Source organism: Annulohypoxylon truncatum (assembly GCF_022578515.1).
Source record: "Annulohypoxylon truncatum strain CBS 140777 unplaced genomic scaffold F4807scaffold_40, whole genome shotgun sequence".
Classification (NCBI taxonomy): domain Eukaryota; kingdom Fungi; phylum Ascomycota; class Sordariomycetes; order Xylariales; family Hypoxylaceae; genus Annulohypoxylon; species Annulohypoxylon truncatum.
The window spans coordinates 143,337-171,251 of record NW_025953826.1 but is presented as its reverse complement, the minus strand read 5'-3'; the positions used below and the strand labels follow the sequence as shown (position 1 = coordinate 171,251).

Genomic DNA, 27,915 nt, shown 5'->3' with positions numbered 1-27,915 from the left:
TAGTGCTCGGCTTTGTGTGACCTATTCTTCCTCAGGCTGGTCTAGGCTGCCTAAAAACCCCCCACAATTCCTTCAAGTCTTTCCCCAGCAAGTCCCAGCCAAACTTTTTTAACAGTGCTAGAAGAGAAAAGAGAGAAGGAAAAAAAGTACAAAAAGCTACTAAGAGAATTGGAGCTAATTCTTAGGTCTCGAGCCAATCAACCTATTAGACACGGTCTAAAGTGTGTGCCCAATTGGTCTGGAAAGAAGAAAAAAAATAAATCCCGTCCTTTTGCCTTTGACGTCCATCCCCTCCAAAGCCCTGGTCCAGCTCTACTTTTTTTTCTCTCTACCCCCTCCTCTGGATCTTCTTCACTCTTCAAAACCTCCCCTCCCTCTACAAATAAGTCCACCAACTTCAAGTTCGGTCTCGGACATCCAGCTTTGCCTATTGCGCATCTTGCTTTCTCTTCCACTTATCAGCTACTCACTTTCACTTCGGTCAATCCTTCAAAATGGCGGACGAGGTAAGTTGTAACAGCGGCGGCAGTCATGTCCCTCTTTTTTTTTTTTTTTTACTGGTGATCGCAAATAGGCGGCGGGAGAGTGCTTAAAATCACCCCGCATCAAGCATTACGCATTTGGCTCGCATCGCCAATGAACCCCGCGATGGCAAAATTCATGTCTCGTTAATCGCACACAATTCATATCTACTTTACATTTGTTTTTACCAATTTGCGACCGCTATCAGAAAGATTGGGGACGATAATCATGGTGCTGACAAGCCTCTTCCTCTCCGCAGTTCGAGATCGACAACCAGGGTGACGCCGGTGCGTCCAACACCTTCCCCATGCAATGTTCGGCTCTCCGAAAGAACGGCGCCGTCGTCATCAAGGGCCGTCCTTGCAAGATCGTCGACATGTCTACCTCCAAGACTGGAAAGCACGGTCACGCCAAGGTCCATCTTGTTGGTATCGACATCTTCACCGGCAAGAAGCTTGAAGAACTCTGCCCCTCCACCCACAACATGGAGGTCCCCGTCGTCAAGACCAAGCAGTACAACTTCGTGAGTAGGCTCCGGCAGATATTGATTGATGAAAGGTTGCGCTGACACAACTTTCAGTCCCACATCGAGGATGGTTTCCTTGTCCTTCACGACATGAACACCTCTGAGGAGCGCAGCGACATCAAGCTTCCCGAGGGAGACATCGGCAACAAGATCGAGGCTGCCGATGACGCCCAGACCCCTCTTAGTAAGTTTATCCTACTTCTAGTATGAAACCCGGGCTCTTGGAGGTTAACAGGATTTAGTCATCACCATTCAGTCTGCTATGGGTGAAGAGGCTGCCATCAAGGCCGACGAGCCCAGCCAGAAGGACTAAGTCTCCTACAGGGAGACTTAGAGGCTCGTGCGGACGATGTCGGGTCCTCAAGCTCTGCTAATGCCTCTGCCAACTTGGACATCACCTGAAGGGGATTCTTTAACTAGGAAACTAGTAGTTAGGCTCATGGTGGACAATCGTCCATAGTCGGTTCACCTTAGGATTTATTCATTGCTGTGCTATCCACCGTGGGGGAACACGGCGGGTCATGGCAGTTTGTACGGCAATCCTACAGATCTCGCATCTGTCCCATCTCTTTTGAGGAACAAAAACGATGTGCATTGGGAGGATCATAGCAAAACAGATTTCCTGTTTGAATGGCACATGACTTGTCATGCGGGATCTACGATATGATATTTTTCTCTTATGAACCTTAGTGATTTCGATGACCAATCTTACGTGATTTCAGGAATACACACGTGTTGAGGTTAATTGTGCGTGAAACTATCAGTAAATAACGCCAAGGACCGGTTCGGAATAATATTGCGCATTTCTAACGTCATTGCAATAAGTCACTTCCGAAAGTTGCCCCTTACTTGTAAGAAAGTAACATTGCAAAGCTTCAATCTAACCCCGGTTATTGGGTAGATAGGCTCTATGTTGGTCCAAGTAACAGAAGCATTCAAACTTCGAGACTGGGGTATTCTCTCTGGTATGATTTATCAGATTAAAGTAATTCATAGTCCGGATATAAATTGCATAACCTGAGCACTTATAAGATTTAGACTTTTCAGGGATGAAAAATTGTAAATATTCACCTTTAAGACAATAATACTAAACGAACGTCTATTAAGCATTGTATGACAAGTCTCAAGTCATACGTACAACCCAAATTCCATATCAACGAGATAAAGTCTATTTGCGGCTCGAGTCCCCGCTATTCCTTCAACTTCTCTTCTTTCACTTACCATACCGTCTTTTCCTACTTAGATAATATGGCTTTCGTACAGTGGACGGCGCCTAGCAAGTAAACGTAAATTCAAATCACGGCAATGGCGCCGACAAAGTACCACAAATTCCGCTCCGGCGAGCGGTGCGACGAGTGCGGCGCGCGGCAGTGGTACGCGCAGGACGCGCTGCGGTACTGCCGCAACGGGCACCGACTCGAAGGGTTCGCGGAGCACGAGGCCGACGAGGACAACTTCGGCACCCAGGGCAAGGTCAGCCGCAAGAAGAAGGAGAAGAGGCAGAAAGTCGCGGTCAAACTATCCGGCGACGAGGGTCGGGAGCTGTATCTCGAGGTGCTGCAGTTGATACTCGTGAAACAGGTGCGCTGGTTGGTCATCGAGAAGGAATTTCCCGACGATTTCGAGGAGATCGTTAGGGCGCTTTGGTCGCTGAGAGTTAGGAGCTTGCCGGTTAGGGGGAGTGGGAACGAGGAGGAGGGGAGGGGAGGCAGGGAGGAGAGTCAGCCGCTGTTTAGCTCGATGGGCGAGGGCACGGGAAGCGAGTCTGAGGAACTGGGGCTCTCGGATGCGACGACGGCGACTTGGGCCCCGGATGCGGGTAAGCGGTGGAAATTGCCGAAGCTGATCGACACGCTGGCGCTGTGCTACTTGGGCTGCTTGGTAAGGCGGTTACCGGCCTCGATGGCAGAGTTCTGCGGCTGGGCGCAAAGGGGGGAGATCGATTTTCTTGCGGCTGTATGGACTACACTTCTCTTATTACCCCTCTAAAAAGTTTTGGGGCTATGAGAGTATGCAAGTGTGCTAATACGGCTGCTTTATCTAGTTCAACGGCATCCCGCGCAATGTCCGGGACCGTCTTCCTGCAGAGTATCACCGCGCTCTGCAGGTTAGAGATCATATCCCGCCGGGTCGACTGCAGGCTGCCGTGCAAGATCTGGTGATAGCATATAAGGTCAATTTCGAGACCGTCTTTCCTCCGCTGAATTATGTGCCAATATTGGTGCGGTTTATTACGGAATTGACTCTCCCTAGTAGGTTTATACAGACAGAAACGAGTTGGGATTTACTAACTTTTACTTAGTCGAGGTATACATGGCAGTAAAATGTATGACTGAGATATTGAAGACGGATTACTCGTATCATACTGGAGGCAAAACAATTCGGACGATGGATAACCCAGAGGTCTTATTGGTTAGTCTAATCGTCGTATCTGCGAAGCTACTCTACCCATTAGACGGTATAGAAAGGCCGCCACGGAGTCACGAAGACCCTCGAAGTCTCAAAATGGACTGGGCGAAATGGCAGGAAGTCATGCAAGATGATACGGCGGGAACATCATCAAACTTACAACGAGGGGAAGAATACAAAGTAGGACCTGAGGATGTATTGACTATGGAAAAAACGAAGCTAGACGATTTTATGGACTGGTTTGAGAAGATGTGGATAGCAGACGGTGACGCAAAAAGTGAGTTACCACAACTTCTATTATAAAATCTGTGACGTTGACTCTTTACCTAGCCGACGAGCGAATTCGAGAACCATTTGAGAACCAAAAGCGACCTACACTCCCGAATCAAGAGTCGAACGGGGATGGGGGCAGTGAGCGTATAAGGAATAGATATGAAGCCATGAATAGCTCCCTCCAAGTAGTCGAACCGGTCCCTGATCCTGAAGAACTAGAGAACGGAAAGAAAGAAAAGCAAGATCGAGATTTCTGTCCAGTTTGGCGAACCGAAGAAGATCTGCCGGATGCAGCAAAAGTATTCTATGGAAAAGCAGCGAGTACTGCGGCCGTAACTTTGAATACACTGATCAAGGGTACTACACAGGTTGAGAATCGGTTGGCAGTTTGGTGCAATCAGAGAGTGAAACGAGAACGGGATAAGGGGAAGGGGAAAGCGGTTCTAATGGATGACGATTCAGATTAATATTATAATTGTCTAAATTAATGAGTTAACAAAACCGTCTATGGCATTGCTAATAATTACCTTGATTCCATATCAAGTCATTGCAACTTGCAACCTCAGAGTTGAAGCATCGGCTTTAAGATCAATTGACACAACGGAGGTACATTCATTGTACATAGTGCGTAGATTAAAATAAACGGTGTTACGCAACTGTTAGCGGGTGGTAGAAATTTCCTTGCAGAAGCGCCACATTCGAAAAACCAGAGTCAGGTGACCTTCAATCCACAGGTAGGGTTCGTTTGTGCGGAATTTCAAACCCCCACCGAATTTCCAAGCCGACATCATCTTCGACTTCTCCCCAAACCACATTATTCGCGACAGACAGCAAAAGTAAGTCAATGCCGCCATATAATTATATCTCGATGATTTTGATCGTATGATGCTAACCAAGATGTGTCTATAGTGCAGATGTAAGTTATTCCCTAACCGCGAAACCCAAATGCGCATCGCACCGCACAGCATCGACGACCGACCGAACCGAAAAACAGCTAACTCTCAAAAAATAGCTTCGTGAAGACCCTTACGGGCAAGACTATCACCCTCGAGGTGGAGTCTTCCGACACCATCGACAATGTCAAGTCCAAGATTCAGGACAAGGAAGGAATTCCTCCCGACCAGCAGCGATTGATCTTCGCCGGCAAGCAGCTCGAGGACGGCCGAACCCTCTCCGACTACAACATCCAGAAGGAGTCTACCCTCCACTTGGTCCTCCGTCTCCGTGGTGGCATCATCGAGCCTTCGCTCAAGGCCCTCGCTTCCAAGTTCAACTGCGACAAGATGATCTGCCGCAAGTGCTACGTGAGTTCGCCCCGGTACTTGGTTCTATAATGCGTTCAAGTCTTGCTGACAAGCGAATGAAATAAAAGGCCCGTCTTCCTCCCCGTGCCACCAACTGCCGCAAGCGCAAGTGCGGCCACACCAACCAGCTCCGACCCAAGAAGAAGCTGAAGTAAACTATTCGTCTCTATGTCCCATTTCTTCGGCGTACTGGTTTGGGGTGTATCATGAGCACGCTACGAATACGAATGGGTGGGATTAGACATTCTCTCGACCACTGCGATGGATTCTTCATGCGGAAAGTAGCATAGTCTAGTTCAGTGGCAATGGAAGTCGCGATGCACATGATTTGATGTGTCCCTGATGAAGTGAATGTGACAGTGGGTGCCAAGTGCATGGGACTTTTCTCTACATAGTCCAAAGGAAGCCTCATGAATACCTGTCTTCTGCGTAATTAGACCCTCGGCGCACCGTTGAAAATCGAACTCGGATTCTCATAGAAAGTTTTGATCGATACACCAGTGTTGTCAAATACCTACTCTTAACCAAAAATGACATATTGATATGTACAAACTATATTTACAGGAAGAATTCTATATTCTAATCAAATAATATAGATAGGTTCATAATCATACCCATCTGTAAAATACTGGTTATGTTCAATGAGGCAATGGGAAAAGTTAAGATTGAAAAGGTACTTGGGTACTTCTTAGTCAGACTTCCTTTAACCAATAAAAAGTCGTCGCTGAAGCTTGCACTAAGTAAATTAAACGCGGCCAATGATCGGCGTGCTTCCGTGTCCTTAAACAGTGACGAAGCTGCAGCTTCAACTACCTTACAAATTAATATCTCGAGACAACATATTGGGTAGCGAGCACACCTAATTCGGACATTTCGTACCAACCTCGACGTTTTATCAACCAGCTGTCTACTAGGACCTGACGGGGACGAAGCAAAGATGCCGAACGCAGGCTACGATGCCGTCGTCGACGTCGATGACGAGGTACGCTTCAACTCTAGAGCTCAGCACAGCACAGCATTGCGCGGCGTATGAATGATGCCGCAAATGCTACTATCAATCCATGACCCTAGACATACTACCGAGACATCTACTTGGCCACCCTCCAAAAGATATTAATATAAACTAACACGCTCAAAAATCGCAGGGCGACCTCGGCCACACAGACCTGCAAGAAGACCTCGAATTCCACAACTCGAACTTCGGCGACACGAGCCGCAAGGGCGCCTCGACCCTCGGCGCGAGCGGCCTGCCTCCACCAGCAACCGCAGGCCACTCGTCATCCGGGACAGGCGTCGGCTCGTCGAAGCGGTACCTGTGGTCGCTGCACTTCTACGCGCAGTTCTTCGACGTGGACACCTCGAGCGTGCTGGCGCGGTGCTGGGCCGCGCTGTACCCGCGCGCCAACTTCCTCGACGTGCTCGAGGGCAACCCGGACCTGTACGGGCCCTTCTGGATCGCGACGACCGTGGTGTTGATCTTGTTCCTGGGGGGTACGATTAGCCAGTACCTCGCTAGCGAGGGGAAGGGGCCGTTTGCTTATGATTTTAAGCTGTTGAGCGGTACGTTTTGACTATGCTTATACTTATATCCAGACCCTTTGGCTGCTTGGAGGGAGGAAGAAGGGGAGGAAGAGTGGAAGTTTAGAGTAGAGGGTATGAGTGAGCACATGCTAACGAAGATCTGCGAATACATATAGGCGCCGCCGGCCTCATCTACGGATACACGCTCGTCCTGCCCGTCGTCCTCTTCGGCGCGCTGCGGTACTTCGGGTCGGAGTCGGCGAACCTGCTCGAGTGCTGGGCGCTGTACGGCTACGCGAACCTGATCTGGATCCCGGTGGCGCTGATCAGCTGGTCGCCCATCACGATCCTCAACTGGGTCTTCGTCGGCGTCGGCTTCGGCCTCAGCGTCGCCTTCCTGCTGCGCAACCTGTACCCCGTCCTCAGCGCTACCGACCGCCAGACCAGCAAGGTCCTGCTCATCCTCGTCGTCGCCCTCCACGGCGGCCTGGCTATTGCGATTAAGGTCCTTTTCTTCGCCGCCGGTAGCCCCGTTTCAGGCGGTACGGAGGGCGATACGCCTCCTGCCGCTGGAGGCGACGGAGCGCCCAGACTGTTCTGAGGATTGTAGTTCTAAGGATTGTGATAAGAGGGTCGTGTGTGTTATGTATGTGTACCAGGTTCCAAGATTCGTGAGAGGAGAGAACGGAATACTTGCCGCGATGGCGAGGCGGATGTCGAGATTGTGGGCTGAGCTGGGTCGACTGGCATCGTGCTTTTCTGGCGTTTGGCAGGGTCTGAGAAAATGAACCGAACCGAGCCGGACTGGGCTGGACTGGACTGAACAGTGTTGCGTACACTACTAGCTGATACCTTTCATGTACCAATGTAATATCAACTTGGTCTGATCTGCCTAGTTTTGAACTGCATGATCTCTACGATTTTTGATGCTCAAGGAAGTATAGTATGTTGTTGAACTTAGGTCCTAGACAGCTGGTGTTTGTTTATTGAAGCTCGCTGCCCTGTTTACTTCATAGCTGGCCCTTGGAGATTCATTCCTCTGAAACCGTTTTTAAAATACATAAGAGGTAGGGGCCAGGAAAAGAAAACAGTGAGCTGCTTCATCTTCCACACATCCCCCTCTACCTCCAGAATCCACCCGCCTACCGCCCACCCTCGCCATCCCCCTTCCCCTTCTCCTTCTCCTTCTCCGCCTTCCGTACCTTACCACCAATCTGTATATCCCCACCATTCTTAACCCAGTCAAGCCAGCTGCCGGCGTACTCGCCGACGTTCTTCCAGCCAGCCTGCATGGCCAGCTCGGCGGCGGACCGGCTGCGCACGCCGGCCTTGCAGTAGAACACGATCTTCTCGTCCTCGCCGCCGTCGCCGGGCCGCTCGAACCCGTACCGGTCCCGGAACTCGTCCGCGCTGAGGAAGAAGCTGTCCGCCTGCGACATGATCGGCACGTTCAGCGCCCCCGGGATCCGCCCCGTCTCGCGCACCTCGTCCGGCTCGCGCACGTCGATTAGGGTTACGCGTGGCTTCGATGTGTTCGCTGGGCTGAGGGCTACTTTGATCTTTAAGGAGGGGTTGGGTTGTTAGTTATTTAGGAGAATGGTGGGTTTGGTAAGGGGTAAGGGTAAGGGGGGAGGGAAGGGAAGGGAAGGGAAGAGAAGGGGGCAAAGAAGAATGAATGAATGAAGAGGAGGAGGGGGGAAACGGCGGCGCACCTGCTCGAAGGACCAGAACTGACTCTTCGGATAGTTCGGCGGGTCCGAGTGACAGCGACGCTCGCGCGCAATGTTGCGCAGCATCCGCAGTTGCGGCCTCGGGATTGAGTTCCGTGGTGCTTGAGAAGCCGAGCTGAACGAAGCTCGCGGTGCGTGTAGACAAGGCGCAGCCGAGGCCGTAGCTCTTGCGCTTGCCCCGCGCAAGGAGGCGGCAGCTAATCGTCTCGTCGCCATTACGGTCGAAGTAGAGATATGGATGTCTCGCGACTGCGAAAAGATAGGTAGGTGTGCGCTATACGCAATTGTTGGTTCGGGGCCACCCACTGAAGTACTAATGTCTTTCGGTATCACAAATCGGCTTTATCGACGCTGAAGAATTGAAAGATCTCCGAGCTCTCGGATTGGTCAGTTTGGACGAGCTCAGCTAAATTTCCGTCAATGTGATGTCAGGGCCGCTAGTTTCCATTGGTACTTTATTGATTGGTACGTACACGATTATATGGAGTGCTAGAAAAGTCATCACATGCCTGCACCTCATCTACATTCAAAGTTGAAAATCATAATCTGGATTCCTTATGTTACACCCCTCGTCATTTATTCAGCTCTTTCCTTCCTCATATCTACTTCGCCCCCAATATCATCCATCAGCCATTCCTTTCATACCACTTCAGCAGCATCCATCCAGAAAGTTTGATTTGTTCAAGTTGGTCTAATTCACCGCTATGGACATTCTAAGAGTCGTTGATCGCGACCCATCCTCAGCGATAACATATATACAAGACTTCATTACAATTACTATTTTGGTTTCGTTTCTTTCGTTATACGATGTCTCGTCTCACCCTCACTTGCGCCAAGGCTTAACAAGATCCAACTTGACTGACATCTTTTTTACCATTTCCTCTCGTTGAAGGTCAACGGGCAGTCATCCTAACAGAACATTAGTCAACGGACAATTCCAAGTGGGATCATATAAAACATACCTTGGGGAAAATAGTGGCGAACACCTTGATCGAATCAGATTCAGGTGTCGCGTGGTGCTTCCAGTCCAGTTGGATTGCAGCCTTCCCGACCATGAGAGCCAAGTTGAGCTGAGCGTAGTGCTGACCGAGACAGTAGTGAGGACCAGTACCAAACACCAAGTAGTTCTTGGCACCCTTCTCCTCCGCATCTCCGGTGTAGTACCGCTCGGGGTCAAACTCATCGGGGTTCTCATATACCTCGGGATCACGAAGAGCCATGTAAGTGGTCGGGATAATCATGGCACCCTTGGGAACAGTGTAAGAGTCGGTAACGGGGAAAGCCTTCTTGGCCTTGTAAGGGACCATGAGGACAGGAGGGCGCCATCGCAAAAGTTCTCGGACAACCGCACGAGTGTACGTCATTGATTCAAGCTGATCCAAGCTCACAGGGGCATAGATGTCGCCGTTTCGCACACGGTAGTTCTCCTCGCGGACGCGGTCTAACACGTCGGGGCGGTTGGCCAAGACCTGGAACAAGTTGGTGGCAGCGCTGGACGTAGCATCCTGGGAAGCGAAAAGGAAGGTGAAGAGAGTTCGAGAAATCTCCATATCGCTGAATTCGCGAAGTAGAGGAGACGGCTTCACCATACCTTCGGTGGAAAGCCCCTTCTCATTGGCCTCAACCCACCTCTTGGAGTCGATCATGTCCTTGATCCAAGCGTCCATAATACAGGTGATGTCGCCGCCGGCAGCCATGCGAACCTTCGACTTAGCAGCACACTTAGCAAGCTCGTCCATAACCATACTAGCAGCTTTCTTGCCGTACCAGGTTCGGGTGTACGGAATGATGATCGGGAAGTTGACGAGGTCAAGAGCGGCAGTAACAAGGTAGTAGTCGTCGGCAATCTTCTTTAAAGCAGAGTCGGGCATATAGTATCCGGCAAAGGTACGAAGCGAAACCGTGCACATCAGCTCACGGAATTCGTGCATGAAAGGAACGGGCTGGCCACCAGCTTGCTTAGTAATGTTGAGGAATCTGGCGAAGTATTGCTTATAGACAGCTTCCTGGCCGGGGAGATAGCACTCGAGGGCTCTACGGGTGAATAGGCCATTCAAACCCTTACGGTAGTCAACATGGGCTTTTCCATCCAAGAATACCCAGCTGTCTTCTCCCAAGATTTTGGTGGCGATATCGACGACGCATGGCTTCACGTATGTTGGAGAGTTGAAAACCTTTCGAGACAAATCGCGAGTGGAGGCAATAACGACGAACCTAGATAAGAGTTTAGCGATGTTGGGAAAATGCGTCACGGACGGGGTAACTCACTTGTGGAAAATAGAGACGCAGCTTAAGGGGCCGCTGTTCCATTTCCCGACATACTCCTCGAACTTTGGATTTAGGGACTCGAGAAAGGGGCCCATGAAAGGCAACTTGAAGGAGGGCCCAACGATGGAGCCCTTCTGCATGAAATAGCTGACTGTTGCAGGTTTGGTTAGCCAATTCGGTCCCATTGGTACTATCTAGGTCTCTTGGGAGACTTGAGACATACTCTGATCATATGCGACAGCTAGAGCAAGGAGTGTGAAAACCCATGTCATGACACTGGCATTTGCGATACTGTCGAGAACATGGTCGACCTGAGGAGGCAGGTTGCCAGAGGCGAGCTTGAAGTCCGCCAGAGGCGAGGTAAAACTCGTGGCGTTCGCCATGGCGACCACGAGTGGAAGTCGTATCGGCTTACGCGCGGAAAGAGAGTAGTTTTATATATGCGCCGCGCGACCTATCAGTAATCGAGGAATCCAGAAATCCGTTCGCAGGCCAAAAGAAACTCCCGAAGACCGTGTCAGCGCCGGTCGAGGAGGGAAAGAGAGTGAGGAAGGTCAGGAGATATAGGAGGACGACCCTTCTTCAAAACAGAGAAGTAGAGACGCGAGGAGGGTAGGAGGGTAGGAGGATGAAGGGGTAAAGAAGGAAACCGAGAAGAGAAAAGATTGTGGATATCGCAGGGAATCCGCTAAATTTTGTTGATTGAGATTATTTGATTATCAGAGAACCCTTTTTTTTTTCTTACTGGTTCATACAGTTCATACCAAGGTACCCCTGCACAGTTATGTAGACGAACATGTACTTCTGACCGTCTTGGCAGTGGGAACTCGGCTACATCTAGGATACGGTCAAACTCAAAGTATCGGATAGTTCAATATCCGTTCATTACCTCGCTAGGTTCCATGATTGAGTCTATTTGACATACTAAAGATTAATGACAGACTATCTCTTTCCACTGATTGGCCAGCTTACACATGTACTTACCGTTCTTACTGCAAGAATGTTGCAGAAACTTGCCCTTGTTACCCAAATCGTTCTATTGTCCATTTGGAAGTTACAAGCATAGGAGATGCATGCAATCTTGTATCCTTGTGTTCCATTGATACTTTCTACTACGCAGTACGTATAACTCCGTCTCCACTATTACTCCAGACCATAACGGAGACATTTGATTTGTGCTACTGGTTACCCGTTGACAGTGACAGGGCTACAGTGCGGTACCTTTCCGTCACTTTGACATCCTATTTCCGCGCGCGAACCTGCGAAGTAGGAATGATACGATGATTTTCTCGTTCTGTCAAGAGGAGCCAGAGTGATGAGAGTTATTATCAGACTGCATCAGCTCATTCGTACATATAACACGCAAGCCGGTCTCATCTCCATTCCAAGCATCCAAGCTTTTGTTGAAAAATAAAGAGCCCCCCTGTCTGGGTGATGCAATGCAAATCACCACCGGGGAACTACCATCGCCAAATTGGCCAAATTGGGTTTCATTAGCATCGAATTGGCCAATTATCGGAGCTAGGTCCCTCACTCCTCCACTCACCGCTTACGCTTCGCGGGATAGCTAAAATACGAATACGACGGCAAAAGTCCGGGTGAGCGGTTACGCATGGACGCGATCGAAAAGTTTAGGGGGTTTGGCGACGCAGGGGTAAAAGTAGATGCTAGACTCAATACATCAATAGAATTGGTAATCTAAATTACATTCTCGACTTTATGCATCAAAAATTGCAATCGCTCTTTTAATCTCATATCCGATACAGCCTCAGCTTCCCGGCTTCCCGGAACGCACGTCATTATGAAGCGAACAATTCAGCAGCGTATTGGTGACCTCAGCTCTAGTAAAAGCTTGTCATCACCGGCCTGTTTGAAAAGAGCAGGTGCTACAATTATTTATGGTGGCTAATGAAATTAACTACAAGATATCGTGAATAAGGTTCGTATAATATTGGAGATTCTTAGCGAAACCTCATAGCCACAAGCCATCCAACCCATAACTACTACGTAGCTACGCAATTGAAACATTGGTTTGTTCAAAGCTTTCTTATTAACCAAAGGTCATAACACTTATATAAAACTAAACCAAAGTAACATTGCATAGAGGTGATGGCGATGTAGAATACAGGCTAATCGCATCCGCCCAACTCTACCATAATCCACTACCACAAACGCTCGATACCAGAAGCTTCAATGACAGGAGTGTTCTATTAGGGAAACCAACTATGCCATCACATAACTCTAGAAGTTTAAAAGGGGTGCAGTCTACGTATTCTCAATCTTGAAAGTCATGGTTATCCACGAGCTAGGCCGGTTCAGCAACGCTCAATGGTCCCATCATCGAAAGTTCATGAGGCATTCGCAATAATGCCACTTTTATAAATACCATACCAGGAACCCCCGCTATCGGACAATAATTTACCTTCCGTAAAAACCATAGCCCATTATCATTATAATACTTTCATTTAATTATAATTATCAAATAAATAATTATTAATAAATGTAAATAATTATTAAAAAATTTAAATGATTATTAAAAAATTAAAATATTTATTAAAAAATATATTTAAATAAATTTTTTATTTTTTATTTTTATTTTTATTATTATTAATAAAAATAAAAATAAAGTTTATAAATTTATAAATTTATAAGTTATAAATTTATAAATTTATAATTTTATTAATTTAAAAATTTATAAATTTATAATTTTATTATTTTATTAATTTATAATTTTATAAATTTATAATTTTATAAATTTACGCGTTTATATATTTATTATATTTTATTAATTTTTATAAATTTATAAATTTATTAATATTAATATTAAAATAATTTAATATATAAAAATTAATAAAAAAATATAAACTTAATATATAAATATTAATAAAAATATTAAAATATTATAAAAATAAATAATATATATATAAAAAATAAACGTATATATATATATAAAAAAAAAAAAAATTTTTAAATTTTTTATAATAATATATATAAAAAAAAAATAATTTTAAATTTTTTTTTATAAATATTAATTTTAATATTATTATTATTATTATTATTATTATTATTATTATTATTATTATTATTATTATTATTATTATTATTATTATTATAAATAAAAAAAATTAAAAAAAACGAATAAAAATAAAAATAAATAAAAAAAAATAAATAATATTAAAAATATTAAAACTTTAAAAATTTTATTAAAGTTTAAAAATTATAAAATAATAAATAAATTATAAAAAAATTATAATTTATTATCGGTTTTATTATTATATAAATTATTTAATTAATAACTTTAAAAACTTAATTTAATAATTATTTATTAATTATAAATATAAATAATAATTTTTATATTTTTAATAATTATTTAATTTCTAATAATTATTTAAATTTCTTAAGGTATATTAATAATTATTTAACTTTCAAATCATTATTAAGCTACGTATTTTCCCGCTATGGTACTATTGCGGCTACAACACCCACACTTATCTGATTTAAGCACATGGCTTTGAGGATCTCGAAAGGTGGTTCTAGACTTGAAAGAACTATGAAGTCGATGATCAGGACCGGTCTTACTCAGATGCTATAGAAAAAGATTGATAATGTGCCCGGTATATTAAGTTAGTGCCAAGCCAATCGAAGACGGAGAATAGGCACACTTAAAATCAACAGTTTTATTCTATCACAACTTGTTACAGTTAGGATATTGTTGGAAATAGAGAGTTTGGGGCTTGATCAAGAGAAGGGGCATAAGAAAGTGTCAAATGAAGATGGTAGGACAAGGATCATATCGACTCCTGTTCAACTATCTTCTGTTCCTACTACCTAGTCATGTCATTCTTCTCTAAACCTCGGCTGATTAATCCATAAAATATCTATAACATGCCTAGTTAGGTAGACAGCAAGGTAATGCGTTTATTTAGCCTATGTGATTTCTACCAATCCAGTTATGGATAACTAATATGTGCGTGTCTTTAATGACACCATCACTGAGTTTATATATTTGCTCCCATACGAATGTTTAGATTTACTTTGGTATGTAGTGTTGTAAACGGCTTGAGTTTGATTCATGGTAGCGTCAGGAACTGAGAGCAAGTGGATAAATAGCAGTTACCTAGGTAGTTAGCTACAGCCTATATAGAAAATAGGACGAACATTCAAGGGGCCGAAGGCCCCAAAGGAGTTTAGAGAAGGGACATGCGTTAATCAAGGTCTAGTACTACATACAAGTGAGCCAAAGACAAGATACCTGCTACTCCCACTGACTTTATAACACAGTCTTCGACGAAGGACTAAACCCCTGACAGGTAGCTACCTAAGTATTTAGGGGAGGGGAGAATGTATATGGTAATGAAGTCGTTAAAATGATATACCTCTTTTATCGAAGTTCAAAAATTAGAGTAATAAGGCACAATCGGCCAAATATAAACGACAATCATTGGTCATGGAATCACCACTAATAAGACATGATCACGACATTTCGAGGCCACGTTATGGACATAGTGAGTTGACACAACAAGCGTTGTGTCCAGTCTTGAGCTTTACCCCTATCTCGAACATCGGAGCCCATTGCTACAGTATGATTCGGATACTCACCGTCATGTAATGAATCGGGGAGTGCTTCCCGTAGTAGTATGTCTCCCAAGACATAGGTTCCTCTCAGCGTATACATTCTCTCGTGGACTGTAATATCATGCTAAGGGACCTATCCAGCTAAAGGCATGTAAAGCAGATAGAGTTGTATTCAAAAGTCGTCACCAACTAGGTGACATGCTCTATATACGAAGCCTGCATATGTGATGTCGACGTCTTGACAAAAGCCAAATAGTCGGTCAAGCTGTCGGCACCGAGAGACTCCAACTTGATGTTGACGACTCTCTTGTTCTATGTTCGCTTAATCTGATGTAAAAAGCCGAATTGAGAAGGAAACTAACAGTGCCTGGATGCACATTCTGACCAGTGAGTCACCTATTCGAAGAATTGACGTTGCATTCTCTTAGCTCAACTCCATATATGATGTACCCCTGATAAGCTTTGAAAAGGATTGAGGCTTATAAGCGGACGATGTGAACTACATACCTCCTCCACAGTATCTGCCTGACGAGATCCAGTCTGCCAGTTAAGAACCAGGCAACAACTACACCTACATTCTTCCAGGCAACCAAGATTCAGTGCCTGATATTTCCGGCGTGACGCACCTCATCGGCCGGCTTTTACCATCGGGACATGGCTCCAAACTCCGGGGCCGTCAGAATCGGATATCGGAATCCTGCCGAGATAGGCTTGGTCCAGATGCCTCGAAAGGCTTGGCGGCAAGATGCTATTTCACTTTCCAACATCTCACGCATTTGGTTGCGTATACTTGACTACGAATATCCTGTAGCCTGCTGAAGTCCCTTGCTTCAGAATTGCGCGTTCGACGAGCTTGACATGCGAGACTAATATATAGGTAAAATTTCAAGTTCTTCAACTAGTAGGCACCTACTTAATCAGACCTGTTTAGAACGTGGCCATCTGACTCATCGAATGCACCGCCTCATCATCGACATATGTGTGTGAGATGACACCCGATTAGGTAGTATCCCGGGAAAGAGTAAGTAGGGCTGGTAGGGTGGTGAATGTGTAGGCGGGATACCAATCATTTTATTAAGCATACCTCTTCATTTGTAGGATAAGGTATATAATAATCACCATCCCCTCTTCAACAAGACCTCCCTTGCTTTGCTGAGTACCGAACAATCGAAGCGGAGTTACCAACAACTAGATCAAACGAAACAAGCGAGCATATTCCTATAAGTAAAACATAAACTCTGCTCTACATCATAGTTACTCTCAAGCCCTTGATAAGTCTACCTGCGCGTAGCCCCTCGTGAGAAAAGACATCATGAGCCACACACAAGACAAAGCGCACTCGTCCGCCATGCTCAGCGCCATCCTCGAGGGTGAGAAGGCCCAGCAGCAGCAGCAGCAACAACCACAGACCTCCTCCGACTCAGCCTCCATCTTCTCGACGAGTTCCTTCGGCAGCGCCAAGGCCCTGCTCAAGAAGCACAGCAAGAGCAAGCCCACCAGCAAGAAAGACAGTTCCAGTTCCAGCTCCTGTTCCAGTCCGGGTTCCGGCTCCGACTCCGGCTCAACCGAAACCGAGCTTATGAGGACCGCGCAGAAGAACCAAGTAAAAATGGGTTTCTGACTAGCGCTGCAGTGACCATTTGCGGCGAAGCTGTTCTTGCTGTCTATCCTAGGCAGAGAAACGGCTGCTCATGGTCACTTCTTTGAATTGTGAATACCCGAAGAAGCGAGGACACGGGAGTTAGGTGGGATTGATGCTAAAAAGGCGTATCGAATCAACAAATAGGGGAATAGGAGGAGATCGATAAATCTCCCCCCTGCATCAACATTGCGGATATGGCTTCCTTATGCGCCGGGAAGGCGCACTTTGCCTGGGTTTGGGTTACGAAAGGGAGGAATCTCTGGCAATATTTTGGCGTTTCTCGGTTTATGGCTAGCACATATGAAACGCATTTCTTGAGGTGAGGTAGTCGTTTAGTTTGCTTGATGACGGGAACCAAAATACATATTGGGAGCAGTGAATAGGGGGTATCTCTTGTGTTTTGTCTACTTACGACCATAATAACGACTATTGCTACCTGATCCGACTTTTTGTGCGTCTTTCATGTATTACATTAGTAACAACTCTGCCACATTGCCTCTAGACAACAGCAACAACCAACTGGCCCTCAGAACGTGTCATCGAGGATATCCTGGTTCATCTTGACCAAAGTCGGACTGTACTCCGACGAAGTTTCCGGCGCCGCGCCGGCTGTGATGAGGATGTCATCGACGATTCGCTTACTCGCCTCTCGTGCTATTCGTTCCTATTAGCATTCACCCAATTCCTCATCAAACGATAGCGGAAGACCTACCAGGAGTCTGCATCAGCTTACTCGGCGGCAGCGCAAACTGGATCGTCTTCGGGGGACTGAACGCGCCGAACTCGTCATCATCATCATCGCTATCCCAGGTTATCTCATCAGGGTCCTTCTTCGCCTTCCCCTTCGCACCAACATCCACGCCCAGATTCCTTCCCCTATCCTTCGCCTCAGCAAACACGTCCCTCGTCTTCCGCGCCGTCCCGGGCGTCTGCACACTAACCCCAGGCGTCCTCGGCCCCTCCGCACCGGCACCAGCTCCTCCCGCGCGTCCCCTGCCGCCCAGCCGCACAGGCGACATATGGTACAAGTCGCTCCTCAGCTTCGGCGCCGGCATCTCGGGCGAGCTCATCGGGCTATCCGTCCACAGCGCGCGCCTCGTGCGATCCTCGTCTCCCTCGCCGGGCCTTCTCGCCTCCCTCTCGTCTTTCACCGGCGACAGCGGCCTGGCCCTGAACCCGCGGTCCAGCGGCGGCTGCGGCACGCCCTTGTGCGGCGTCGCCTGCAGCCGGTAGTTCTTGTCGAGCACGCGGTGCAGCAGCGGGTCCTTGTTCTTGCGCGCCGTGCTCTGGACGTCGGGCTCGAGGAGCGACGACGAGCGCGGGGTCATCGACATGTTAGGAAGTTTGCCCGTGCGCTGCGTGGGTAGGTCCGTGGTCTTGTCGTCGTCGTCGTCGTCGTCGTTGTTGTTGTTGTTGTTGTTGTTGTCTTCGTCGTCGTCGTCGGAGGCGAACTGCGCTTCTTCCCTAAAGATGGCGGTGTCGCCGCCGAGTTCGCGCCGCAGCTTTTCGTAGGGCGATTCGAAGCCGGCGAATTTCTGTTTCGGCTTCTGTGAGGGCTGATTTTGCTGCTGGATGTGTGTTAGGGATTTGGTGGCTGGGGGCCGCGGCGTACTGCCCGACATTTCGGTGTCGACGAGGAGAGAGTCGTCGGGGAGATTGTGGTGCTCTTGGTGGTGGTCTGCGTAATTGGAGGGCTCAGCTGTGGTGTCGGCTTCAGAAGTAGTGTTGTTGTAATCAGATGTGGTTTCATCGAGTGTAGTCTCTTCAGCGGTAGTGGTCTCGTCGTCGTTGGCTAATTCCTCGTATCCCGAAAGGGACACGTTGGCAGATGCTTCGAAGAACTGCTTCCAGAACTGTAACGTAGCAAGTTAGCAGCCGCTCTCTCGATCATAATTGATTTGGAGCTGTATATTATGCATATGCATACCTGAGAAGCTTCCCACACGGCCTTCGAGTGCTCGCCATATTGTTCCACGAGAGGCAGAATGCTGGTGGTGACAATTCGGTGTGCTTTGCTGAAGTTGTGGTCTATTTCTTGTAGGGTGAGAGTAATTGATTGCTCAAGTCTTTCTAATTCTTCTGTCAAAGTCAGGCTGCGGCCCGCAGACGGGCCAGGTCGAGACATATTGTCGCATTGGTAGCTATAAAATCGGAGTTGAAGAGTGAAGCCGAATGTTGCGCGCTGAAGGAAAACAATTTACTGGGTTGGGTAGCGGGGCTTTAGGGCTGCGCGTCACCAAGGCAGGGAACGCGATGCGGGGGCAGCCGCGGGGGTTAGTTACTTGGGGCAAGCAATTAAGGGGTTAATCTTATATTGAAGTCCAGGTCAGGGGCAAATATTGCTTCACGGCTTAAACGTAGTAAGGTAAATCCTCATAATATGAACATTATTTATTCGGGTATCTTCAATGTTTCTATTTAATCGTTCATCAAGGCCTCGTATGTCCGTAGTAACCAGACATCTCCAGCTTAAGTAAAAGCTTATCGATCGTGTTCTCCTTTATTTCTTCGCCGCGTTTTCCGCTATCAGTCATCGCCTCGTTTCTCGTCGACTTTCCCCCTTTTTCAATAAGACCGTGACATACAGTCATGAAAACGTCTACCTTCTTCTTGAAGGATGCATATAACTGTTTAGGTGACGAATCTTGGGCTTCTTTGTCTCTGCTACCTGAAGCTTCAATGTGAGCCACTTTGGAGAACTTGAGAATTACTGAAAATATATCCTCGAGCAATCTCATGACCGGCTGCTGCCGTTTTCTTAGTAATAACGTGTGCATGATATGATCTAGCATTCGTTCATGTTCTTCGCGCACCTCATCTGGGCTCAGCACTTGTACCCCCTGGTCGGGCTCCGATTTCGTAAGCACGTCCTCCACACCGTCAAGCCAGATCACGAAACGCCTCCATGGTATTTCGATGCCCGTATCGAAGAAATACGCAGTTATACTGGTGACGAAATGTTGAGCCTCAAAACGGAATCGTAACGAAGTATTATCGATGTCATGCCAATTCGATGTTCTTGCAAGGGTATTTTGGAAGAGTTGTTCCGTAACATAGAGCATTCGTAGCACCCGAAGCAGGAGTTTGAATACCTTATCATATTTTAATAGAATTATTGGAGGGAAAATTGGCGAGAGTGGCGCCGGAGGTTTGTAGGAAAGCCGGAGAAAGTCTAGAGCTTCTAACGAGCCAGGGTCCAAGCATTTATCGATTTCCTCATTTGAAAGATCTCGTACGGCAAAGCTAATATCGCCGGGTATATCGTGATTTTTGTCCGTCGTTGAAATTGTCTTAGATGACGGGGATATATAACTTTCTGCGAGTACGCCCATCAAAGCAAGTCGGAGTTCAGAACTTGCCGGGGGCCAAGTATCCCTTCCAGTCAGTCGAAGTCCCATTACACCACCAGTTAGAGCAACGCCCGACTTTCTTTCGGCCGTATCTAGGTTGGGGTCGAACAGCGCGTGGGAAAGGCGACTACAAAACACGCCATTGCCAAGTAAGTGGAATTGTTTCTGCAAGGATAAATGATCCCGCAACTGATGCGCACTGAAGAGCAATCTCATGTATTCCCGGTTGATAATGCGCGCCTGAGCTGCAACTAGAGGCCCGAAAGAGTGAAACGGTATTAGTGACCAATGTGGCGAGAAATCGGAGATCGTCTCTTTGGCCACAGATTCCTCATCGAATAGTTTAGAATTTAGCAACTTTGACAGGTTGTCTTCCTCTGAAGTGCTAGTTAGTGGCTTGTCGAGAGCCGCAATAGATGCAAGCAATCGTCTCTCAAGCTGGGCTTCTTCTTGCCCGAAGAATTCCAAGGTATAACGTCCGTCCGATGTATTTCCTGTCATGCTTGCCAATCGGGATGCTGTACTCGCATCTGTAGACCAATGTTGTAAACTTGCAAACATGCGCATCTCGTAGTTTTTAACGTCCTCCTGTAAGTGTCTGATAGACTTCCAATCGAAATGCCACCGGAGAGAGGGCGGATTGTTTTGCGTGGTGAACTCCACCTGGCATAGTGGGTGTTCTGGATGATGAGTACGAAGAAGTCGCAGAGTTTTACCCGTCTCGAACATGACTGGAGCCACTTCGCTGGGGATAAACTCTGGCATACGGGCGTCGTCGAGAAAGAAATCGCGCTCATCAGTTTCAAACCCAAAATCATCCACAATGGTAATGTTTTCAACCTTGACAAACCTATTGCCGGGGTTCTCTTTAGTTAATGGAGTGCTTTCTTCAGATTTGACTCCTATCCACTTCTCTGCGAACTGAGCCCATGGTCCCGAGACACGTGATAATACCTCGCGCATGATTTCACTAAGAAGCACATTGCTATGCTCTAGGTCTCGAGCTTCCTTGAAAATAAGGGATAATGTTTGTTCATCAGTTTTGGCCTCTGAAACTTTGACTATAAGGGCTCTGAAGTATGCAAGGACTGATTGGATAGGTCTGATGAGAGACTGAAGTTGTAGAAGAGATTGTGTCTGCCTTGCCCTGACTCCGAGGATATTCTGAATGACTAGAAGAGTCATATCCACAGATTTTGCGACAGCGACCCTAGCTGCGCCTGGATGTGTCTTATATGTGTTTTGTACATAGGCGGAGAGAAAACGAGTGGTATTTCCACATTCTAGGCAGAGTTGTTGAATACCTCGTAGAACTTCTGAAGAATGACCGGATATTCTCATTTGGTCTAATTCAGGGGCAAAGCTACTCTTCTTTTCATCCCAGGAGAAGAAGACTGAGCCTCTACCGAATGCAAGTGCCAAAAGCGCCGTTAGGTATGGGGTGGTTTGAATGAGGTTATCCTCCGCATTTGCAAATTTGAGAGGATTCTCAGCCTGCTTTAACGCGGCATCGTATGCACCTGGCCCAGCTTCAGTGAGAAATAAGGGTGTTGTCTGAGAAATATCCGGTGCTAGGAAAACATCCCATGTTTTGTACTCGGCATCGGCCACTTCTGGCTTGTCACCTTGAAGCCATGATTCGTCAAACACATCGAGGTCATGCAAATTCACATCATGAAGCGGTTTAGGAGAAGGAACTTCTTCGTGAACTGGGTCCTCAGGTGGAGCTAGGGAATCTGGTAGCTTGAAAAATCCATCGGTGACTGCTTTGGCGGGCTTGACACCGATGTGACCTTGGCTCGGCTTATCAGATTTTTCGAAATCTAAGTGAAAGAATTCAGTATTCAACCCCGGTGATAGAGTCAACAGTTTTGAAGACCGGTCGAAATCCGGGAAGGCGAATACGTCGGCAGTATACTGATCTGCCATCTTGGCTTCAGAATGAATGATATAGAATTCATTTGTTCTTGGTATTAGGATAATCCTAAGTCTTTATTAGGACTGATTACCGATAGGTGCCTGAGATCCAAGCATCGGGTTCATAAGTTGGTGTGATGAGTTGAGAAAGAAGAGATGCTCTAAGTACCTTGGTACAACGCGTGGTGTTCACATGTGTACAGTCGCGTACTTAACAAGCCACAAATATTACTCAAGCCACATCAATTAACGTGTCGTCCTTGCCCCGCGGTCTACTACGAAGCTGCTAAGCCACAGGTCCCTAGCTGCAGCAATTGTTGAATTGGATGGAAGCTCTAAAGCTTAAGCTCTTTTTAGAGTCAGTTCACATCTCATCGTTTTTATAATCAAGAACCCAACAATTCGCCTGCTTTTTTTCGAGACACCTTTTGAAACAGAATTAAGTGATTATAAGCAAGAATAACTAGACTCGATATCTGTATCAAAAGCCAATACCCCCTCAGAGGGTTAGAGTCAGTATGCCGCCGAAAAGGAAATCCAAGGCCAATAGCTTGGCAGAGGTGTCAACGCCAAAGGCATCATCAACTCCCGCTCGCGACGAAGATGCTATGGATATAGACACCCCGCAAGCTGCAGATACTCCACGTGCTGCCGATACTCCTACAGCTTCTAAGCCCAATCTGCCACCACCATCTGAGATCCTAAATAACCTATGGACCGACGATCAGGAAGCTTCACTGTTCAAGGCAGTTATTCGCTGGAAACCTTCAGGCATGTCACATATACCACACCACGCTACGTGTTAATTGTGACTCTGATATCTAATGTTACCTAAATATACAGGCATACACAAACACTTCCGTATGATCTCAATCTCAGAACACCTGCGCAACCACGGCTTCGACCCTGACGTCGAGACGCACACGCGCATCCCATGTATCTGGGACAAGCTCCGGCTCTTCTACAACATGGAAGCGATCGACGAGCGCGACAACTCCTTCGACTACGTCAAGGGCGAGGGCGAAGGCCAGGAGGAGGAGCCCGAGCAGAAATACGACGACTTCGACCTTCCCGCCCACGAGTTCCACGACCTCATGTGGGAGCGCGCCGCGGCCAAGCCCGGCGAGGAGTCGGCTCCGTCGGACGCCGACATCGACGTACCCAGCAGCAAACCCGCGCCGGTGGCGGGCAAAAAGCGCAAGCGAGGCGGCACGAGGGGCGCCGCGGATTCGACGGCCGATGCGGCGAGCGTCGCGGGCAGCACGACGACGAAGACGCGGGCGAGCACCGTCGAAGACACCGACCAGGAGACGCCGCTGCCCAGTAGTCCCGCGGCGCGAACCAGGGGTGCTCAGAAGCAGAAGCGCGCGGCCGCGAGGGCGAAGGCCGAGAGCGTCGAGCCGGACGTCGAAGAAGATGCCGAGGAAGAGGAGGAGGTGGTGGAAGAGGAAGATAACGGCGAGGAAGAGGCTGACGAGGAGGAGAGCGAGAAGGAGGAGCCTAGCGCGGCGCCGACTACGAGATCTGGGAGGGGAAGTGCGGCGAGAGGGAGAGGGGCGAGGGGACGGGGAAGGGGGAAGGCGGGTCGGAAGAAGGGTTGAGCAGATTGATGGCGCTTTGAACATTGACTAGGGCATGCGTTTAAATGATGTGCTGAAGTACCATCATACCATACCGCACTATCAGACATGGTGGAGAGTAAAAGCATTGCGAAGGATTTCGCGAGTAGTACCTCGACTGCAACTGGGCTAATTGAGACCTAATACGAGGTTTCTGGTCATTTACATCCAACGACGCAGTTCTGAGAGAGTGAGGTAAAGCCATGCTCATCCAGCTAGACTAGGTCCTCACTAACGAGCATCTCAGACAACCTTACACACAATGAGGTTATAGCAATCTTGCGTATTAGGAGAGATGAACGCTTTAAAGCCGTGCCTTCTAGAATTGGGATGTTGACTATAAGGCATAACAGTCGTATAGCCTTGTGATAAAACCCGCGAACCTTGCGGTATAGGCTCAATTATGTACAATCATGGTAGCATGGTATGTCTCACTCAGCCGACAATTAGATTAACACGTTATTAAATTGGAGATTCAATGATTGATCGATCCATCGATCACTAAAAACTTGTATGTCGTCTCGTCGTCCATCCCCTCTTTCTGCATCTCATGCGCATACAAATGCGTCCGATCATCCATATCCATATCACATATCCAAAATGACATGTCCTGCCTTCAGAGCAGGCTCGTATGTACGTATATACGGGGAAAAATAACACATCGCCTCCCTTTCCTTTCCTATCCTATCCCGGTCCAGCCCCAAGCCCAGCCCAAAAAAACCCGTTCCTTCTCGAATAGCCAGATGAGAAACAACGCCATGGTATCTATACTTTAGATATGGAAAGGAAGTTTTTAGCTAACTCATGAAGAAAAAAAGTCGCGGAAAATTCATTAGTTTGCTTGTGTTTTTTTTTTTTTTCTTTCTTTTTTTTCGTGTTCAGAATTCAAGAGAGATATAGATCTCCGATCAAAATCACCTTGCCTCTCCGCGCCCCGGCCCCAAGTCATCCTCGCTCTCGATGAAATTGCTCTGGCGGTTCGGACTGCTTGTGCTCCCTCCCTGCGCATTCCGCGAGTGCTGCGAGTGCTGGTGGCTGATGTAATCGTTCGCGCCGTCCATGGTATCCACGCTCGGCGGACTGACCGGCAGCGGCGGGCTGTTCTGCCCATCAAAGACCCCCTGATGTTGTTGGGGCTGCTGGTATGAGGACGGGTGCTGTTGGTGCGAGTCGTCCACGGTCACGGAGCTCACCGTCGTATCGCTGGCCTGGCGCATGTGTCCGGCGTCGCGGTCGCTGAAGCCGCTTACGCCGCTGAGCACCGTGTTGCGGTTCGGATTCGACCCGGCTGGCGGACGCGGTCTAGTATCTGCACCGCCCACGTTCGAGTGCACGTCGGAGCCGGAGTTGTTGTTGTTGATGTTGCTGTTGTTGTTGGAGACGGCGATGCCGGCGATGGATCCGTACTGCGCGTCGTTGGTCCCCAGCGGCGGCGAGTCCGGCCTCTGCGTGTACCGTGGCGGCGGCCCCTGGGAGCCGATGCTGGAGGCGTGGTCGTGCGATACGGTGCTGCCGAAGGGGAACTGGGTGGTTGGCGTGGTGATGGAGTGCGGTGTGTTTGGGTTCGAGGCGAAGGGGTTCTGCTTCGGGTCTACGAAGCCGGCGTTGTGGATGCTTCCGGTGTCGCTTGAGAGCTCGGCTCGACGCGGAGAGTCTGCACGTAATTGATTAGCGATCAGATCTAAGCTGGCTGTGAAGAAGAAATGTCAGTTAAAATAGGTATAGCTTACCACCCATGAGCTCTTGTATGGGTACGAGAGGCGTATCTGGCATTTCGGCGGGTGAGTACATGTTCCCCATCTCTGGATGACCTGGCGAGACGCCCCGACTCTCCATACCGTCGAACTGTGTTCGGGCGTCCTCGGCATCTACGGTTGGCGCTCTGCTGCCTTGCATATTTTGCATCCAGGACTTGACTTTGCTGTTGCCGTTATCGTCTGTTGATTGGTCGCTCCTGATGTTGTTATTCTTCTTCAAAAACTTTCTCTTCCTGTACAGGATGATACCAACTACGACGGCCGTGATGAGGGCGACACCGAGAACCACGCCTATTACGGCACCGACCCAACCAGGTGTGCCTCCTCCGCCACCGCTGTGAGCCGCGTCGCGAGTACCGTTTCCGGGGCCGACGGAGCTGTACGGATAATATGTCGTTATTTTTGACGTGTTGTACGGAGTACCAAAAACACTGCCGAGCGCGGGTGTGGCCCAACCACCAGGAGATGGAGCGGTCATAGTTGCGCCGCCGGAGTAGCTTCCTCCTATCATCATGTGGATCATCTCGGGGACACCGTACTCATCCCAGCTCTTCGGATCATAGGAATCCATCCACGCCGCCTGGGTAAGATTGTAAGCCTGAAGCACTGATGGGCTCTCCCCGTCGAGACATTTGAGGCTATCACCCTTTGTGGAGGTGCTACCTCCAATAGTGATCATCTGGTCCGGATATGGCATCACGCATTGGTGTCCGGCTCGAGCGTGCTCCGGTGTGCCACCGGAAACCTTCATCCACATAAAGCTCGGGAGCGTAAGTACCCATACATCATCATTGAAATCCGAAGTAGTACTAATGCCATCATACCCTCCGTAATAGTAGATATTGAAGCTGGATTTGTCTTGTGCGGTAGCAACTACAGCGCACCCCCTAGTTAATGCGGGAGGAGCCCCCTGCGTTGGTTGTCGATACCACTTGTCGCCGGCAACATCATATACGTCAATTGTAGACATGAATGATGGGCTATCAATTTTCTGTGATTTTATTAGTAAACACATTCCAATAATCAAAAGACCTTGACATACACTCTGTGCCTCGTTTTGAGACGTCCCATTATCGTTGTCAAATCCGGGATATGTGACACCGCCCACTACCACAAGTATACCTTGTTCACCAACAGGAACCCATACCATGGATGGACCTGCACGACTCTGCGTTCCGACTGGTAGGGTCGTGTTTGTCCAAACTTCTTGTTGCTGCACAGCCATATCGAGTGTCATAAACGTGTTCGACACATTTGTAGGATTGGTGGTAGAGTTTGCGATGTATATTTGACCCCAGGATTCGGAACGATATCCACCAAAATACCACGCTTTATTCTCTGATGGGGCATTGGCGCCTGCACCGAAAGTGACAAACCGGGTCATGCCATCAGGGAGATCTTCAGACCGAAATTGTACGTGGAAGGGGCGGCCATTGTCATTGTACTCCGATGCCATATATCCTAGCACCGATTTGCCATCCGGCAGTGATTGTGTCGATGTTGCTATGAACATTCCACCATATAGAAAGAATTCGGCATCGTTAGCAAGCAATGCTCCATCTTCGTAGTTGGGTGCAATGCTGGTTGCCGCGCCTTTTGGTAAAGTGCCAAGTATTGAGCTGAAATTTGTGCTTTTATCGAAAGGGGTACTAAAGTTATATGTCCAGATAAGTCCAAGTGGATTGTCTGTGATGAAGAGTTAGATCGTATCTGGCTTGAAGAGAATTGCGGAATGTATGGCATACCGTCTGAGAAAAGAGGCGCTGATATCGTTCCGTCGCTCAGACCCGCGACAAATCTTTGGTCGCCGCCATCCAGATAGACGACATCTTTTAGTGTTGCAACTATTCAGATGTTAGACTTATACATACGATGTCACGCAACGGCGATAGCTAGGTATGTTATTGTAGGGCCTCACCTCGAAGCGAACCCCACTGACACAACGTTGAATTAACCTGGTTAGTTATCCATCCGCCCCATCCGCCGCCGATTGGTCCAAAGATATCGTCCTGAGCGCGAATAGTCGATGACAGCAGACCAGTGGTACAGGCCAGCCATGCTATTCTATGTCGATACATAGTGTGCCTCGTCTCTGGATGAGAGAAACGACTACGTGATTATTTGAGTAGAGATAAGGTGTATTGGTGAGTGAGACTCATTTCATGACAGGGCTAGTATTGACAGAACGGAAATCCGAGGGAGTAAGTCGAGGCAACGTCACGACGACAAAGGAAACTTTGGGGTTGTCTAGATCCCACGGACGATGACAGCCCCGGAGTTCATTTGTCGAAAGACCCACGCTAAGTAAGTCGTCGAGGAGGGATATTGAAATCCGAGAAAAGATGTATCTATAAAATCAAAGGGGAGTGGTCTTTGTCTAAGGCAACCGATAAAGAGGTTTACACGGCGATCCCGAAAGCAAGAACGATGACAGTAGCAAAGGTGAATCAGGACAAAAAGATCTCTCAAAGCTACCTACTTACACGCGAGGCAGCTGGTCCG

At 47.9% G+C, this 27,915-nt stretch overlaps 10 protein-coding genes across 10 annotated transcripts; 5 read left to right on the top strand and 5 right to left on the bottom strand.

Annotated features, from left to right (window-relative positions):
* Window positions 1-20: 20 nt before the first annotated feature.
* On the top strand, window positions 21-2,105 carry F4807DRAFT_442042 (translation initiation factor eIF5A). Its single transcript, XM_047999435.1, has 4 exons — window positions 21-506; window positions 782-1,045; window positions 1,103-1,232; window positions 1,291-2,105. Exons 1-4 carry the CDS (start codon window positions 495-497, stop codon window positions 1,359-1,361), a joined length of 477 nt encoding a protein of 158 aa, XP_047850239.1. The 5' UTR covers window positions 21-494; the 3' UTR covers window positions 1,362-2,105.
* Window positions 2,026-4,268, top strand: F4807DRAFT_273126 (uncharacterized protein). Its single transcript, XM_047994594.1, has 4 exons — window positions 2,026-3,004; window positions 3,093-3,300; window positions 3,351-3,734; window positions 3,788-4,268. Exons 1-4 carry the CDS (start codon window positions 2,354-2,356, stop codon window positions 4,195-4,197), a joined length of 1,653 nt encoding a protein of 550 aa, XP_047850238.1. The 5' UTR covers window positions 2,026-2,353; the 3' UTR covers window positions 4,198-4,268.
* Window positions 4,269-5,826: 1,558 nt separating this feature from the next.
* F4807DRAFT_442031 (Yip1-domain-containing protein) lies at window positions 5,827-7,704 on the top strand. Its single transcript, XM_047999434.1, has 3 exons — window positions 5,827-6,016; window positions 6,180-6,594; window positions 6,732-7,704. Exons 1-3 carry the CDS (start codon window positions 5,972-5,974, stop codon window positions 7,154-7,156), a joined length of 885 nt encoding a protein of 294 aa, XP_047850237.1. The 5' UTR covers window positions 5,827-5,971; the 3' UTR covers window positions 7,157-7,704.
* Window positions 7,358-8,723, bottom strand: F4807DRAFT_273047 (Rhodanese-like protein). The gene is made up of 2 exons (XM_047994593.1): window positions 8,268-8,723; window positions 7,358-8,114 (listed from the first exon to the last, which is right to left on the bottom strand). The coding sequence occupies exons 1-2, from the start codon at window positions 8,499-8,501 to the stop codon at window positions 7,698-7,700; spliced, it is 651 nt and encodes a 216-aa protein (XP_047850236.1). The 5' UTR covers window positions 8,502-8,723; the 3' UTR covers window positions 7,358-7,697.
* A 1-nt stretch (window position 8,724) lies between these two features.
* Window positions 8,725-11,507, bottom strand: F4807DRAFT_442026 (cytochrome P450 61). Its single transcript, XM_047999433.1, has 4 exons — window positions 10,777-11,507; window positions 10,554-10,704; window positions 9,248-10,499; window positions 8,725-9,194 (listed from the first exon to the last, which is right to left on the bottom strand). Exons 1-4 carry the CDS (start codon window positions 10,934-10,936, stop codon window positions 9,156-9,158), a joined length of 1,602 nt encoding a protein of 533 aa, XP_047850235.1. The 5' UTR covers window positions 10,937-11,507; the 3' UTR covers window positions 8,725-9,155.
* A 4,679-nt stretch (window positions 11,508-16,186) lies between these two features.
* Window positions 16,187-16,826, top strand: F4807DRAFT_272985 (uncharacterized protein). The gene is made up of 2 exons (XM_047994592.1): window positions 16,187-16,232; window positions 16,302-16,826. The coding sequence occupies exon 2, from the start codon at window positions 16,441-16,443 to the stop codon at window positions 16,747-16,749; it is 309 nt and encodes a 102-aa protein (XP_047850234.1). The 5' UTR covers window positions 16,187-16,232; window positions 16,302-16,440; the 3' UTR covers window positions 16,750-16,826.
* Window positions 16,827-17,210: 384 nt separating this feature from the next.
* Window positions 17,211-19,141, bottom strand: F4807DRAFT_442020 (DASH complex subunit Ask1-domain-containing protein). The gene is made up of 3 exons (XM_047999432.1): window positions 18,698-19,141; window positions 17,483-18,623; window positions 17,211-17,424 (listed from the first exon to the last, which is right to left on the bottom strand). The coding sequence occupies exons 1-3, from the start codon at window positions 18,893-18,895 to the stop codon at window positions 17,297-17,299; spliced, it is 1,467 nt and encodes a 488-aa protein (XP_047850233.1). The 5' UTR covers window positions 18,896-19,141; the 3' UTR covers window positions 17,211-17,296.
* F4807DRAFT_442018 (Spc97/Spc98 family protein) lies at window positions 19,142-22,181 on the bottom strand. Its single transcript, XM_047999431.1, has one exon. It carries the CDS (start codon window positions 22,047-22,049, stop codon window positions 19,200-19,202), a length of 2,850 nt encoding a protein of 949 aa, XP_047850232.1. The 5' UTR covers window positions 22,050-22,181; the 3' UTR covers window positions 19,142-19,199.
* A 374-nt stretch (window positions 22,182-22,555) lies between these two features.
* Window positions 22,556-23,638, top strand: F4807DRAFT_464392 (CT20-domain-containing protein; the record flags this gene model as incomplete). Its single annotated transcript, XM_048002118.1, has 2 exons — window positions 22,556-22,838; window positions 22,881-23,638. The coding sequence occupies 2 exons, from the start codon at window positions 22,556-22,558 to the stop codon at window positions 23,636-23,638; spliced, it is 1,041 nt and encodes a 346-aa protein (XP_047850231.1).
* Window positions 23,639-24,218: 580 nt separating this feature from the next.
* F4807DRAFT_272872 (uncharacterized protein) lies at window positions 24,219-27,689 on the bottom strand. The gene is made up of 5 exons (XM_047994591.1): window positions 27,332-27,689; window positions 27,159-27,257; window positions 26,456-27,099; window positions 25,387-26,404; window positions 24,219-25,310 (listed from the first exon to the last, which is right to left on the bottom strand). Exons 1-5 carry the CDS (start codon window positions 27,489-27,491, stop codon window positions 24,571-24,573), a joined length of 2,661 nt encoding a protein of 886 aa, XP_047850230.1. The 5' UTR covers window positions 27,492-27,689; the 3' UTR covers window positions 24,219-24,570.
* Window positions 27,690-27,915: the final 226 nt, after the last annotated feature.

Bases quoted from the DNA above. Each gene is read 5' to 3' on its own strand.
- F4807DRAFT_442042 (XM_047999435.1), top strand. The intron at 1,046-1,102 runs GTGAGTAGGCTC...CACAACTTTCAG, and splicing joins AGACCAAGCAGTACAACTTC to TCCCACATCGAGGATGGTTT. The intron at 1,233-1,290 runs GTAAGTTTATCC...AACAGGATTTAG, and splicing joins TGACGCCCAGACCCCTCTTA to TCATCACCATTCAGTCTGCT.
- F4807DRAFT_273126 (XM_047994594.1), top strand. From the start codon at position 2,354: ATGGCGCCGACAAAGTACCACAAATTCCGCTCCGGCGAGCGGTGCGAC. The intron at 3,005-3,092 runs GTATGGACTACA...TGCTTTATCTAG, and splicing joins AGATCGATTTTCTTGCGGCT to TTCAACGGCATCCCGCGCAA. The intron at 3,301-3,350 runs GTAGGTTTATAC...ACTTTTACTTAG, and splicing joins TACGGAATTGACTCTCCCTA to TCGAGGTATACATGGCAGTA.
- F4807DRAFT_442031 (XM_047999434.1), top strand. From the start codon at position 5,972: ATGCCGAACGCAGGCTACGATGCCGTCGTCGACGTCGATGACGAG. The intron at 6,017-6,179 runs GTACGCTTCAAC...CAAAAATCGCAG, and splicing joins TCGTCGACGTCGATGACGAG to GGCGACCTCGGCCACACAGA. The intron at 6,595-6,731 runs GTACGTTTTGAC...GAATACATATAG, and splicing joins TGATTTTAAGCTGTTGAGCG to GCGCCGCCGGCCTCATCTAC.
- F4807DRAFT_273047 (XM_047994593.1), bottom strand. From the start codon at position 8,501: ATGGCGACGAGACGATTAGCTGCCGCCTCCTTGCGCGGGGCAAGCGCA. The intron at 8,115-8,267 runs GTGCGCCGCCGT...CCCTCCTTAAAG, and splicing joins AGTTCTGGTCCTTCGAGCAG to ATCAAAGTAGCCCTCAGCCC.
- F4807DRAFT_442026 (XM_047999433.1), bottom strand. From the start codon at position 10,936: ATGGCGAACGCCACGAGTTTTACCTCGCCTCTGGCGGACTTCAAGCTC. The intron at 10,705-10,776 runs GTATGTCTCAAG...AACCTGCAACAG, and splicing joins AGCTGTCGCATATGATCAGA to TCAGCTATTTCATGCAGAAG. The intron at 9,195-9,247 runs GTATGTTTTATA...ATGTTCTGTTAG, and splicing joins TCGCCACTATTTTCCCCAAG to GATGACTGCCCGTTGACCTT.
- F4807DRAFT_272985 (XM_047994592.1), top strand. From the start codon at position 16,441: ATGAGCCACACACAAGACAAAGCGCACTCGTCCGCCATGCTCAGCGCC.
- F4807DRAFT_442020 (XM_047999432.1), bottom strand. From the start codon at position 18,895: ATGTCTCGACCTGGCCCGTCTGCGGGCCGCAGCCTGACTTTGACAGAA. The intron at 18,624-18,697 runs GTATGCATATGC...GCTACGTTACAG, and splicing joins CCGTGTGGGAAGCTTCTCAG to TTCTGGAAGCAGTTCTTCGA. The intron at 17,425-17,482 runs GTAGGTCTTCCG...AGGAACGAATAG, and splicing joins TAAGCTGATGCAGACTCCTG to CACGAGAGGCGAGTAAGCGA.
- F4807DRAFT_442018 (XM_047999431.1), bottom strand. From the start codon at position 22,049: ATGGCAGATCAGTATACTGCCGACGTATTCGCCTTCCCGGATTTCGAC.
- F4807DRAFT_272872 (XM_047994591.1), bottom strand. From the start codon at position 27,491: ATGTATCGACATAGAATAGCATGGCTGGCCTGTACCACTGGTCTGCTG. The intron at 27,100-27,158 runs GTATGCCATACA...TCTTCATCACAG, and splicing joins AGCGCCTCTTTTCTCAGACG to ACAATCCACTTGGACTTATC. The intron at 25,311-25,386 runs GTAAGCTATACC...AATTACGTGCAG, and splicing joins CATACAAGAGCTCATGGGTG to ACTCTCCGCGTCGAGCCGAG.